Consider the following 15,294-nt stretch of genomic DNA (forward strand, 5'->3'; position numbering starts at 1 on the left):
GCGCAAAACTGAAAACGCGAACCACTGCTTTTAACCAGGGCAAGGTGACCGGAAACATGACCGAATACAAACAGTGTAGCTATTCCCTCCGCAAGGCAATCAAACAAGCTAGGCGTCAGAATAGAGACAAAGTAGAGTCGCAATTCAACGGCTCAGACACAAGAGGTATGTGGGAGGGTCTACAGTCAATCACGTATTACAAAAAGAAAACTGACTATTAGGACTAAGGACTGACTATTAGGACTAACACAGGGCTGACTGTTAGGACTAACACAGGGCTGACTGTTAGGACTAACACAGGGCTGACTGTTAGGACTAAGACAGGGCTGACTATTAGGACTAACACAGGGCTGACTATTAGGACTAACACAGGGCTGACTGTTAGAACTAACACAGGGCTGACTGTTAGGACTAACACAGGGCTGACTATTAGGACTAACACAGGGCTGACTGTTAGGACTAACACAGGGCTGACTATTAGGACTAACACAGGGCTGACTATTAGGACTAACACAGGGCTGACTGTTAGAACTAACACAGGGCTGACTGTTAGGACTAACACAGGGCTGACTATTAGGACTGACACAGGGCTGACTGTTAGGACTAACACAGGGCTGACTATTAGGACTGACACAGGGCTGACTGTTAGGACTAACACAGGGCTGACTGTTAGGACTAACACAGGGCTGACTATGAGGACTAACACAGGGCTGACTATTAGGACTGACACAGGGCTGACTGTTAGGACTAACACAGGGCTGACTGTTAGGACTAACACAGGGCTGACTATGAGGACAATACAGGGCTGACTATTAGGACTAACACAGGGCTGACTGTTAGGACTAACACAGGGCTGACTGTTAGGACAATACAGGGCTGACTATTAGGACAATACAGGGCTGACTATTAGGACTAACACAGGGCTGACTGTTAGGACTAACACAGGGCTGACTATTAGGACTAACACAGGGCTGACTGTTAGGACTAACACAGGGCTGACTATGAGGACAATACAGGGCTGACTATTAGGACTAACACAGGGCTGACTGTTAGGACTAACACAGGGCTGACTGTTGGGACAATACAGGGCTGACTATTAGGACAATACAGGGCTGACTGTTAGGACTAACACAGGACTGACTATTAGGACTAACACAGGGCTGACTGTTAGGACTAACACAGGGCTGACTATTATGACTAACACAGGGCTGACTGTTTGGACAATACAGGGCTGACTATTAGGACAATACAGGACTAACACAGGGCTGACTGTTAGGACTAACACAGGGCTGACTATTAGGACAATACAGGGCTGACTAATAGGACAATACAGGGCTAACTATTAGGACAATACAGGGCTGAATAATAGGACAATACAGGGCTGACTAATAGGACAATACAGGGCTGACTAATAGGACAATACAGGGCTGACTATTAGGGCAATACAGGGCTGACTAATGGGACAATACAGGGCTGACTAATGGGACAATACAGGGCTGACTAATGGGACAATACAGGGCTGACTATTAGGGCAATACAGGGCTGACTAATGGGACAATACAGGGCTGACTAATGGGACAATACAGGGCTGACTAATAGGGCTAATACACTGCAGCCCCTGTGTATTGTTCCTCTCCCCATGATTACACACCAACATAACAACCCAGATCTCGTCTTCTCAGGCCCCATGTTACGGACTCAGAGAGAGAGAGAGAGAGAGAGAGAGAGAGAGAGAGAGAGAGAGAGAGAGAGAGAGAGAGAGACAGAGAGAGAGAGAGAGAGAGAGAGAGAGAGAGAGAGAGAGAGAGAGAGAGAGAGAGAGAGAGAGAGATACTGGCAAAGCATTAATACTACTCAGTGATGCGGTAAATTAATTTTGGATTGCTTCTCTGGGTTCGAATCCCCCCCCCCAAAAAAAATTGAGGGAAAATAAGAGATTAAGGTTTTAATTATACTTGGTAATTCATTCCACAAAATAAATCCCTGCTAAAACAGTCTCTTCTGAGGCGGCTGCGATGTGTCAGGCGTTTCACGGGTGAGGTTATTTTAAGACACTTGACACATAGGCACGCACACACAAACACACACACACACACACACAATCTCACACACGCACACAAGTCCTTCAGTCATGTTCAAAGCTGTGCAACCTCTTCCTCTGGACTGCACTATAACACCCAATAACACTTCCTATTTCTAAAGACAACAGATTAATCAGGGAGGCACCCAGGCAGATGTTGGATGGGAGTGTTAGTCTATTGAATGTAGCATCCAAAATTGCTCCCTGTCCCCTATATAGTGCAAGGATCAGGGATCTCAAACTGGACTACCGAAAAAGTTATCTCTCGGTTCACAACATCAGAATGGCACAAGCTTGACAATGAAATCCCTTCTGGTTGCATCATTTCAGTGATCCTGTTCGGCCCTTGCCATGGGATGGAAGAGGCACGCTGACCAAGTCTGGCGTGTGACAACCTCCTATCAGAGCCTTCATAGAAGACATGACTGTGACAACAACATCCTTCCCAGGGAGTATGTGGATTCTGAAGGTGTTAGAGAACCTTGTCACCCGGGCCCGGATGAGCTTCAAGCCCGCGAATTGTAGATCCCTGGTACTGAAAAAGGGGAAGCCAGCGAATTCTAGATCCCTGGTACTGAAGAAGGGGAAGCCAGCAAATTCTAGATCCCTGGTACTGAAGAAGGGGAAGCGAGCGAATTCTAGATCCCTGGTACTGAAGAAGGGGAAGCCAGCGGACAAGTTTTCTATTCAAGACACACAGATCCCATCCTTCACAGAAAAACCGGTAAGGAGTGTGGGCAAGATATTTGACTGAGGGATACAGCATGTGTGTATTCTTGTGAAATTGTTAGATATTTTACTGCACTGTTGGCGCTACAAACACAAGCATTTTGACTACACCCGCAAAATCTGCGAAACACATTATTTAATTTGAAGCTGCCATCAAGGCACAGCTATGGCACACTGCTGGTGGGCAAGGTGACTCCTGGAAGACCTGGCCTTTGTAGCCTACACAGGTCTTCTCGCAACAGCTCAAGACTGGCAGTTGAAAGTTGACCTGGGAAAGCAGCTCAAGACTGGCAGTTGAAAGTTGACCTGGGAAAAAAGCTCAAGACTGGCAGTTGAAAGTTGACCTGGGAAAGCAGCTCAGGACTGGCAGTTGAAAGTTGACCTGGGAAAACAGCTCAAGACTGGCAGTTGAAAGTTGACCTGGGAAAGCAGCTCAAGACTGGCAGTTGAAAGTTGACCTGGGAAAGCAGCTCAGGACTGGCAGTTGAAAGTTGACCTGGGAAAACAGCTCAAGACTGGCAGTTGAAAGTTGACCTGGGAAAGCAGCTCAAGACTGGCAGTTGAAAGTTGACCTGGGAAAGCAGCTCAAGACTGGCAGTTGAAAGTTGACCTGGGAAAGCAGTTCAAGACTGGCAGTTGTAAGTTGACCTGGGAAAGCAGCTCATCGCAGCAATGACACTCAGGCCAGACATTATGCTTCCTTCCAAAACCAAGTGCATCGCAAGATGTATTTTTCAAAATCTTGCATCCCAAATTGTACCCTATTCACTAGATAGTGCCTTACCCTGGTAAAAAGTAGTGCACTTTATTGGAAATAGGGTGTCATTCTGGACGTGACGTGCTGTAAGTGTTAGTGACCTTCTGGGACGTGACCTGCTGTAAGTGTTAGTGACCTTCTGGGACATGACCTGCTGTAACTGTTAGTGACCTTCTGGGACGTGACCTGCTGTAAGTGTTAGTGACCTTCTGGGACGTGACCTGCTGTAACTGTTAGTGACCTTCTGGGACATGACCTGCTGTAAGTGTTAGTGACCTTCTGGGACATGACCTACTGTAAGTGTTAGTGACCTTCTGGGACGTGACCTACTGTACGTGTTTGTGACCTTCTGAGACGTGACCTGCTGTAACTGTTAGTGACCTTCTGGGACGTGACCTGCTGTAACTGTTAGTGACCTTCTGGGACATGACCTGCTGTAAGTGTTAGTGACCTTCTGGCACATGACCTACTGTAAGTGTTAGTGACCTTCTGAGACGTGACCTACTGTACGTGTTAGTGACCTGAGACGTGACCTGCTGTAAATGTTAGTGACCTTCTGGGACGTGACCTGCTGTAAGTATTAGTGACCTTCTGGGACGTGACCTGCTGTAAGTGTTAGTGACCTTCTGAGACGTGACCTGCCGTAAGTGTTAGTGACCTTCTGAGACGTGACCTGCTGTAAGTGTTAGTGACCTTCTGGGACGTGACCTGCTGTAACTGTTAGTGACCTTCTGAGACGTGACCTACTGTACGTGTTAGTGACCTTCTGAGACGTGACCTGCTGTAAGTGTTAGTGACTTCTTTTTTTGTAACAATTTATTTTACTGTCCTCTAATTTTCTGGAAGTTACTTAGTTTAATTACATAATTATTACCAATGAATTGCTTCTCAGTCACACTTCTCAGGACGTTGTGGGAACATATGCCGTATATCTAATTGCATTTATTCAGTCATTTTCACGAAGCAGTTTTACATTGAAAAGCTCTCCTTTTGTTGGCTTGTCTAAGGAACAAAATGATCAAGATTTCTCCTGTACCCCATTACTCATAGTGGGCATCTCCTCCACTACCTGGGAGACTAGCCCCAACTGAACCCCCTCCTGTACCCCATTACTCCTAGTGGGCATCTCCTCCATTACCTGGGAGATTAGCCCCACCTGAACCCCCTCCTGTACCCCATTACTCATAGTGGCTCCCCGGATCTGTCCTGACCTCCTACAGCATTATTTTTCTGCTGCATAACAGACTATGTTTCCCTCTGGTCCTCAACAAGGACAACTTGTTCCTCAGCAACAGGTTATTGTGACTGCTCTACCACTGTCGGCCCACCTCTTTCTACATCAGTGGGCCCAGGCGTTACGATGACCACCTGCACCCCTCGCTCTACCTTCTCCCTTTTCACGCAAGTATGTTTCTTATGGCCAACATTTCCACACTTAAACCACTGTTGACTATCCATACTAGAATAAGCCATATACAGTCTGTTGTCATACTTGACTTTAAACGATAACTCCAAAGTCTTCTCCGGTTGGTCAAAAAACAGAAACACCTGTCGCCGAAAATAAATAACCTGTTTCACAGTCGGGTGTTTGAAATGATATAACCTGTTTCACAGCCAGGTGTTTGAAATTATATAACCTGTTTCACAGTCAGGTGTTTGAAATGATATAACCTGTTTCACAGCCAGGTGTTTGAAATGATATAACCTGTTTCACAGCCAGGTGTTTGAAATGATATAACCTGTTTCACAGCCAGGTGTTTGAAATGATATAACCTGTTTCACAGCCAGGTGTTTGAAATTATATAACCTGTTTCACAGTCAGGTGTTTGAAATGATATAACCTGTTTCACAGCCAGGTGTTTGAAATGATATAACCTGTTTCACAGCCAGGTGTTTGAAATGATATAACCTGTTTCACAGTCAGGTGTTTGAAATGATATAACCTGTTTCACAGCCAGGTGTTTGAAATGATATAACCTGTTTCACAGCCAGGTGTTTGAAATGATATAACCTGTTTCACAGCCAGGTGTTTGAAATGATATAACCTGTTTCACAGCCAGGTGTTTGAAATGATATAACCTGTTTCACAGCCAGGTGTTTGAAATGATATAACCTGTTTCACAGCCAGGTGTTTGAAATGATATAACCTGTTTCACAGCCAGGTGTTTGAAATTATATAACCTGTTTCACAGCCAGGTGTTTGAAATGATATAACCTGTTTCACAGCCAGGTGTTTGAAATGATATAACCTGTTTCACAGCCAGGTGTTTGAAATGATATAACCTGTTTCACAGTCAGGTGTTTGAAATGATATAACCTGTTTCACAGCCAGGTGTGTGAAATGATATAACCTGTTTCACAGTCAGGTGTTTGAAATTATATAACCTGTTTCACAGCCAGGTGTTTGAAATGATATAACCTGTTTCACAGTCAGGTGTTTGAAATGATATAACCTGTTTCACAGTCAGGTGTTTGAAATGATATAACCTGTTTCACAGTCAGGTGTTTGAAATGATATAACCTGTTTCAGATCCAGGTGTTTGAAATGATATAACCTGTTTCACAGTCAGGTGTTTGAAATGATATAACCTGTTTCACAGCCAGGTGTTTGAATTGATATAACCTGTTTCACAGTCAGGTGTTTGAAATGATATAACCTGTTTCACAGTCAGGTGTTTGAAATGATATAACCTGTTTCACAGTCAGGTGTTTGAAATGATATAACCTGTTTCACAGCCAGGTGTTTGAATTGATATAACCTGTTTCACAGTCAGGTGTTTGAAATGATATAACCTGTTTCACAGTCAGGTGTTTGAAATGATATAACCTGTTTCACAGTCAGGTGTTTGAAATGATATAACCTGTTTCAGATCCAGGTGTTTGAAATGATATAACCTGTTTCACAGTCAGGTGTTTGAAATGATATAACCTGTTTCACAGCCAGGTGTTTGAATTGATATAACCTGTTTCACAGTCAGGTGTTTGAAATGATATAACCTGTTTCACAGCCAGGTGTTTGAAATGATATAACCTGTTTCACAGCCAGGTGTTTGAAATGATATAACCTGTTTCACAGCCAGGTGTTTGAATTGATATAACCTGTTTCAGATCCAGGTGTTTACAACCCAAAGGGACCATCTTAATTGCACTTGCAAAGTTCCCAAACCGCAATAACTCGCGCTTCAATAGCTCATTCTAAATCTTTACCCTTGTTGATGGAGAAAAAATGGTGCAACTTGAATAAACAAGTTGGGGCGCTAGTAACCGGAAGGTTGCAAGTACAAATCCCCAAGCTGACAAGGTACAAATCTGTTGTTCTGCCCCTGAACAGGCAGTTAACCCACTCTTCCCACTCTTCAGTTGTTCTTAACTGACTTGTCTAGTTAAATAAAGGTAAGTAATACCTTTAATAAGTACGCAATGCTCAACCATTCAATCAACAAGACGCTCTTCTTTAATAAAAACCACCACTGTGTCATGACGGTGGCCTGAGTGGGGGAGGTTTATGACCCCCATAAATACCTTTCCCCTTTTTCCTCTCTACTCTACCGATGTGACTATTGAAAATCCCTTTGTTAACATTGAGAGAGAGAGTCTGGTGACATCAAAAGATGGGAAATGGAACCATATTTCAGTAATCCAACCAGCTGAAAATATGCGTTGGTACTAAATTAATATGATGCCAGATCAGTTGGCGTCTGAGACATTATTACTGATGATAGGACGACATAAACTGTATCTTGGAAAGTCTACACATTCTAGTTCAGATTCACATGGAATTGTTGTGCAATTTAAATGTTTAAATATGAAACTATTTGTGAAAAGATTCATTTTAGCTTGAGAGAATTGGGTTTTCATGAGTGAACTATGCTCAACTCAGTGGCCCTCAGTGGCAGTCCCCACGTTGAAAGGACAAAGACCACCTGCAGAACTAAGCCAACATCAGCAAGAACTAAACGCAACTGGCATCGAATTTCAATGTGAAGGTGACAACCTACACACCGGAAGGATGAATTTCGATTATACCAGCCAGAATATAGCATGAGCATATAGCATGGCAATTTGGTATGAACTTTGAACTCTTATTCACTAAAGAAGTGCTACCCCCTCCACCAACTAAACTTGGGCTAGGAGAGGACGGACAGAGTATCCATTCTACTATGCTCCAGTTCACCACTAAACAGTCTTCAGAGGACCAGAGATCCATGGTGGACCACCCGGCCTCCCATCTACCGAAGCGCAGCTCAAAGTAAATATGTATTGCATTCTCCTTTTTCAAATGGGTGGTAATTTAGAATGCATAACATACTGTACTTACGATAGCATAGCTTCTCCCTTTGTTCCGCAGTCTTCTCGCTCTTTCACTCAACCCCCCCCCCCCCCTTTTCTTTGTGTAACCAGCCGCTCTACCGGCTCCGTTCACCAGGTCCATCAGCGTATGATTCATTCTGTAATTCTGTGTGATTAGTTAGGTATTTAGTAAATAAATAATTCAACCAAATGTTGTATTGCTGATTCAACTTGTTAGCCAGGGTTCGTAAAGATTACCAAGAATTTACAACTTTCAGATGAGACTACATAAAGTGAGGATTAAATATTGACTGCTACTGACGTAAAAGATTACCTGGTCTTTAAGAGTTTATTCGGAAGATAACAGCTCTATAAACATTCTGTCGTGGTGCCCCGACTTTAATTACCCCCCCCCACCCCGTTAATTATTTACCTGATTAGCTTAATCAGGTAAAATTAATTACGTAGAAATGATTTTGTAGAATAGCAAGTCATATCACTTAATCCGGCACAGCCAAAGACAACTGCGTTATTCTTCCGCGACGCATAAACAACATTTTCACAGCCTACCATCTCTCTTACGGAGACTGGAAACTCCTAAATCTGTCGATGTTACCTTGACCTTGGCTTTTAACCTTAAAAGTGTCTGCTAAATGACCTGAATGTAGGTGAAGAAAAGAAGAGAGACTAGGGCTGGGCAGACATCCTGAGAAAAGGAAAGCATGTGATTCAGAAAAAGGAGAGAGAAAGAAAGAAAGAAAGAAGAAGAGACCATGAAGGCAGGGGGCCAGAGGGTAGCAGTGAGAATAGAGGTGATTACTCTCTCTGATGACTGTACATGTTTGCTCAGTGCTCAAGAGGCTGTGGGAGAGTGCGAGTACATTCACCTGGTAAACAAACGTGTGTACACACAGACACCTTAGCGGATTCAAAACAAACAAGCAAGTACTCCTCTCTGACTGCCCTCAACACACACACACACACACACACACACACACACACACACACACACACACACACACACACACACACACACACACACACACACACACACACACACACACACACACACACACACACACACACACACGTAGGGTTGATATGTGGGTACTGTGGGAGAGAGGCTATGGTGCGGCCAGTGGGCTTGCTCGCTGTGAGAAATAGCTATATATTCCACCAGCCATCTATCTCAGTCACATCCACTTACACGCACACACAGACACACACACACACACACATACACACACACACACACACACACGCATACACACAAACTGGCCTCAGGACAGGCTGTCTGCCTAACAGGTATTTAAAATGGTGGACTGGGATGGGAGAAGGATGCCAGTCTGTTTACCTCTGAGTCTTTATTTTCTTCTCCTCTACGTCAAAATTTCTGTTCTCTTTCTGGGGAGATGTTTCTCTCCTAGCCCAGGCAGAAATAAACACGCTGGAATGGCATTTGTATACAGACTCTAGGCTGTATATGGTGTGTGAGTGTGTTATAGTTAGTGTTTGTGTGGGAAGTTAATGGCGGCGGTGTGCTGGGAGTGATCGCTCCCTGACCATGACATGTGTTTGACAAGAGCTCCATGTGTTCATCCATTAATTAACGCCAGCACCAACCACACCTCTGTAGCTGCAATGGTCGACTGGGGCTGTGGGCTGGGGGTCGGGACTACGTCTGGGGTTGGGACTGGGGTTGGGACTGGGTCTGGGGCTGTGGGTTGGGGGTCTGGACTACGTCTGGGGTTGGGTCTGGGGTTGGGACTGGGTCTGGGGTTGGGTCTGGGGTTGGGGCTGTGGGCTGGGGGTCGGGACTACGTCTGGGGTTGGGTCTGGGGTTGGGACTGGGTCTGGGGTTGGGTCTGGGGTTGGGGCTGTGGGCTGGGGGTCGGGACTACGTCTGGGGTTGGGTCTGGGGTTGGGACTGGGTCTGGGGTTGGGTCTGGGGTTGGGGCTGTGGGACTGGGGGGTCTGGGACTGGGACTGTCTGGGGTTGGGACTGGGGTTGGGACTGGGTCTGGGGTTGGGGCTGTGGGACTGGTCTGGGGTGGGGTGGGGTCTGGGACTACGTCTGGGGTTGGGACTGGGGTTGGGACTGGGTCTGGGGTTGGGGCTGTGGGCTGGGGGTCGGGACTACGTCTGGGGTTGGGACTGGGGTTGGGACTGGGTCTGGGGCTGTGGGCTGGGGGTCGGGACTACGTCTGGGGTTGGGTCTGGGGTTGGGACTGGGTCTGGGGTTGGGGCTGTGGGCTGGGGGTTGGGACTACGTCTGGGGTTGGGACTGGGGTTGGGACTGGGTCTGGGGTTGGGGCTGTGGGCTGGGGGTCGGGACTACGTCTGGGGTTGGGTCTGGGGTTGGGACTGGGTCTGGGGTTGGGGCTGTGGGCTGGGGGTCGGGACTACGTCTGGGGTTGGGACTGGGGTTGGGACTGGGTCTGGGGTTGGGGCTGTGGGCTGGGGGTCGGGACTACGTCTGGGGTTGGGACTGGGGTTGGGACTGGGTCTGGGGTTGGGGCTGTGGGCTGGGGGGTCGGGACTACGTCTGGGGTTTGGTCTGGAGTTGGGACTGGGTCTAGGGTTGGGTCTGGGGTTGGGACTGGGTCTGGGGTTGGGACTAGGTCTGGGGTTGGGACTAGTTCTGGGGTTGGGACTAGGTCTGGGGTTGGGACTGGGTCTGGGGTTGGGACTAGGTCTGGGGTGGGGTGGGGTCTGGGACTACGTCTGGGGTTGGGACTGGGTCTGGGGTTGGGACTGGGGCTGTGGGCTGGGTCTGGGGTTGGGACTAGGTCTGGGGTTGGGACTAGGTCTGGGGCTGGAACTGAGACTAGTACTGGGTCTGGGGTGGGGTTGGGACTGGGGTTGGGACTGGGACTGGGGTTGGGGTTGGGGTTGGGACTGGGGTTGGGACTGGGGTTGGGACTGGGGTTGGGACTGGGGTTGGAACTGGTATTTGAACTGGGGTTGGAACTGGGGTTGGGACTAGGTCTGTGTTTGGGACTGGGGATGGAACTGGAACTGGGGTTGGGACTGGGGTTTGGGTTGGGGTTGGGACTGGAACTAGGTCTGGGGTTGGGACTAGGACTAAGTATGTGTTTGGGACTGGGGCTGGAACTGGAACTGGGGTTGGGACTGGGTCTGGGATTTGGGGTTGGGACTGGAACTAGGACTGGGACTGGTGTTTGGGTTTGGGTTGGGGCTGGGTTGGGACTGGGACTAGGTCTGGGGCTGAGAATGGAACTCGGGCTGGAGAAACCATTTAGGGTAAGGGTTAGTGGATAGGCAGTTAAACAGCTATAAACCATGTACAGTACAGGGGGATTATCCAGATAAAGACTGGGATTTGATCCAAGATGAGTTACAGCAGAGTGCACTTGACAGCCAACAATGAGCCTTTCAAAAGCCTTTTCCCCAACATGATGGTGTAGGTGTCAGACAAAGAGTGTCTGTGATTTGATAAAAGTCTGCTCCTCTGGGATACCTTTACCTCCTCCATCACACATACACACACACACACACACACACATGAACACACACAGAGCGACACACACACACACACACGAACACACACAGAACGACACACACACACACAGAGCGACACACACACACACGAACACACACAGAACGACACACACACACACACACACAGAACGACACACACACACACAGAACGACACACACACACACACACACACACACACAGAACGACACACGCACACACGACACACACACACACCACAGAACGACACACACACACGTACACACACACACACACACACACACACAGAACGACACACACCCCACAGAACAACACACACACACGTATAGAAGGACACACACAGTGTTTAGTTATTCATATAGGAGCGATTAGGTTCTTCCGAAGAAGAGCCTCAGTGGCAGGCTGATTCATTTCACCAAATGAGCTGTTATTGTCCTGACGCATAGCACTGAGTCTGGTTGGTAGGAGTTGGTGGGGGTTGGTGGGAGCTCAGTGGAGCTGTGATATGATCCTCTGGTCCTCGGTGGCCCGCCCCCTCACACACCCAAACAACCACACGCACACACTCAAAACCCACATACAAATATCTATAGCCACACTAAGACACACCAACAGATTAAACAATTCATATTTACAGGAATGTCAATCACATATTCATATTCACATATTCACTTACAAACAATACAAATTTACAAATGTTACATTTGTAACAATCAGTGTGTACATGTAATCATTTCCAATCCCCTATATATTTTATATATATTTTATATATATTTTATATCTACATAGGCGTACAGAGGCTCATTATCAGCAACCATCACTCCTGTGTTCCAATGGCATGTTGTGTTAGCTAATCTAAGTTTATAATTTTAAAAGGCCAATTAATCATTAGAAAACCGTTTTGCAATCATTTTAGCACAGCAGAAAACTGTTGTCCCCAAAAAGAAGAAATTAAACTGGCCTTCTTTAGACTAGTTGAGTATATGGAGCATCAGCATTTGTGGGTTCGATTACAGGCTCAAAATGGCCAGAAACAAAGAACTTCCTTCTGAAACTCATCAGTCTTCTTCTGAGAAATTCAGGCTATTCCATGCGAGAACTTGCCAAGAAACTGAAGATCTCGTACATAACAGCACAAACTGGCTCTAACCAGAATAGAAAGAGGAGTAGGAGACTCCGGTGAACTGTTACAATGGTCATATTTAGTTGGCTTTTAACCCTGGGCCTTCAATTTCTGTCCATCCAGTTTTGATTTCTATTTTCCAAATATTTGTAACTGTGCTATTTCACAAAAGTTCTGAACCTAAATACACTTTACAGAACCTGAATGTTTTGTACTGGTTATCTTGTTGTTATTAGTCCCACCCTTCAGCTCCACTCAACCCCTCCAATCCATCTCTTAATAACACCATCCATATTGTATTTCTATTTGCCATATATCTTTCAACTGTGCTGTGATATTTCACAAAAGTACTGAACCTTTCTATTCTCATAGTTTCTACAAACTGTAAATGAAAGATTAAAATGTTTGCTAAAATAATTATTATATTATTGATCGATTGACTATGACTTTTCAAATCACCCAGTATTGCTATCTGCAGCGTTAGTTCTCGGTAAATGTTGCAATTCTTCAGCCATTCCTGGACCTGTGACCAAAAACGAGCTACATATGGACAGTACAAAAATAAATCTAATGACTCTGCCTCCTGGCAGCAAAATCTGCAGAGCTGGGAAGATTGTATCCCCCATATATATATATAACATTCTATTGGCTGCAATAATTTTGTATAATCATTTAAATAGAAAATTCTATGTTTTGAATCTGGCTTTTTTGTGCGTGTCAATTCATAAACCATGTGCCATGGAATCGGTACATCGAAAATCTCTTCCTAACTATTTTGCAATTTATGTGGCACAGCTGTCAATTTTGGGGTCCTTAAATGAAACTGGTATATATTTTTATTTTTCACAATTTTCTTTAACCAATTTATGGTGTTTAGTGCAGGGCTGACAGACAAGTTCCTTACTTTTTTCCCATCCACTTGCCTCTTCCATTTTTGCAGTAATGCTGAAATTAATTGGTTTAAGTTTCTCCATATGTCTGTGTTAGCTGCGTGTTTGACATCACTCCACCAATCATATTTATTATATCATTTACAGACAATACTTTTATTTTTCTTTGAAAAATTATGTTTTTTTATCAATGCATTTATCAATGCACTTTTTACAAAGGTTACAATACAACACACAAGTAGATAGATATGCAGATGCACATGAAGAAAACAAGCTTACAGCTATATTACAATTTATTCAATTTTTACATGTTTTTATCCAACACAATCTGGACGTAACCAGAGAGTCCTGTATGATACACAATCTGGACGTAACCAGAGAGTCCTGTATGATACACAATCTGGACGTAACCAGAGAGTCCTGTAGTGAAACACCGAGAGAGTCCTGTGTGATACACAATCTGGACGTAACCAGAGAGTCCTGTATGATACACAATCTGGACGTAACCAGAGAGTCCTGTATGATACACAATCTGGACGTAACCAGAGAGTCCTGTATGATACACAATCTGGACGTAACCAGAGAGTCCTGTATGATACACAATCTGGACGTAACCAGAGAGTCCTGTATGATACACAATCTGGACGTAACCAGAGAGTCCTGTATGATACACAATCTGGACGTAACCAGAGAGTCCTGTATGATACACAATCTGGACGTAACCAGAGAGTCCTGTATGATACACAATCTGGTAACGAGAGTCCTGTAATACACAATCTGGAGAACCAGAGTCCTGTTGATACACAATCTGAAACAGAGAGTCCTGTATGATACACAATCTGGACGTAACCAGAGAGTCCTGTATGATACACAATCTGGACGTAACCAGAGAGTCCTGTATGATACACAATCTGGACGTAACCAGAGAGTCCTGTAGATACACAATCTGAGTCCTGTATGATACAGAGAGTCCTGTATGATACACAATCTGGACGTAACCAGAGAGTCCTGTATGATACACAATCTGGACGTAACCAGAGAGTCCTGTATGATACACAATCTGGACGTAACCAGAGAGTCCTGTATGATACACAATCTGGACGTAACCAGAGAGTCCTGTTGTGAAACACCGAGAGAGTCCTGTGTGATACACAATCTGGACGTAACCAGAGAGTCCTGTATGATACACAATCTGGACGTAACCAGAGAGTCCTGTATGATACACAATCTGGACGTAACCAGAGAGTCCTGTGTGAAACACAATCTGTTTTTTACTGTACAACATGATTAATGAGGACATTAACAACATCAATTAGTAGCTTGATTAGAAAACCAGTCATTTATTACTGCAGGGTTGGTCCCAAATTGTACCATATTACCTGTATAGTGGACTACTCTTGACAAAGAAAAGTAACAAATAGTGCCCTTTGTAGGGAAGAGGGTGCCATTTGGGATGCCCCCTCCCAAACATTTCTTTATATATTACCACTGTTTTCATACACTATCTTTCCCAATGGCCAAAGTCCCAAATAATAAGCTGCGTGTGTGTGTGTGTGTGTGTGTGTGTGTGTGTGTGTGTGTGTGTGTGTGTGTGTGTGTGTGTGTGTGTGTGTGTGTGTGTGTGTGTGTGTGTGTGTGTGTGTGTGTGTGTGTGTGTGTGTGTGTGTGTGTGTGTGTGTGTGTGTGTGTGTGTGTGTGTGTGCTCACCGTGATTATTTACTTAATTATTTAGTGTTAATTAAGGAATTCTTAGCCATTAAGGCAGAACAGAAGCATCTGCTGCAGAGGGGAACGAGACTGCAGTGAGGAGCGGGGAAAAATATCTGCCTTCCTAACTCTACACACACACACACACACACACACACACACACACACACACACACACACACACACACACACACACACACACACACACACACACACACA

General features: G+C 45.3%; 1 protein-coding gene across 1 annotated transcript in view; it reads right to left on the reverse strand.

The window, feature by feature from the left end:
* Positions 1–9,593: 9,593 nt before the first annotated feature.
* LOC127911380 (uncharacterized) overlaps positions 9,594–15,294 on the reverse strand; it is a 25,469-nt gene continuing 19,768 nt past the window's right edge. Inside the window, exons 2-3 of the mRNA XM_052477747.1 lie at positions 10,195–10,551; positions 9,594–9,972 (exon numbers count right to left, since the gene is read on the reverse strand). Coding sequence (XP_052333707.1) covers positions 9,594–9,972; positions 10,195–10,551 — 736 coding nt within the window. The remainder of the gene's footprint in view (positions 9,973–10,194; positions 10,552–15,294) is intronic.

This window comes from Oncorhynchus keta, chromosome 24 (assembly GCF_023373465.1).
Source record: "Oncorhynchus keta strain PuntledgeMale-10-30-2019 chromosome 24, Oket_V2, whole genome shotgun sequence".
Classification (NCBI taxonomy): Eukaryota; Metazoa; Chordata; class Actinopteri; order Salmoniformes; family Salmonidae; genus Oncorhynchus; species Oncorhynchus keta.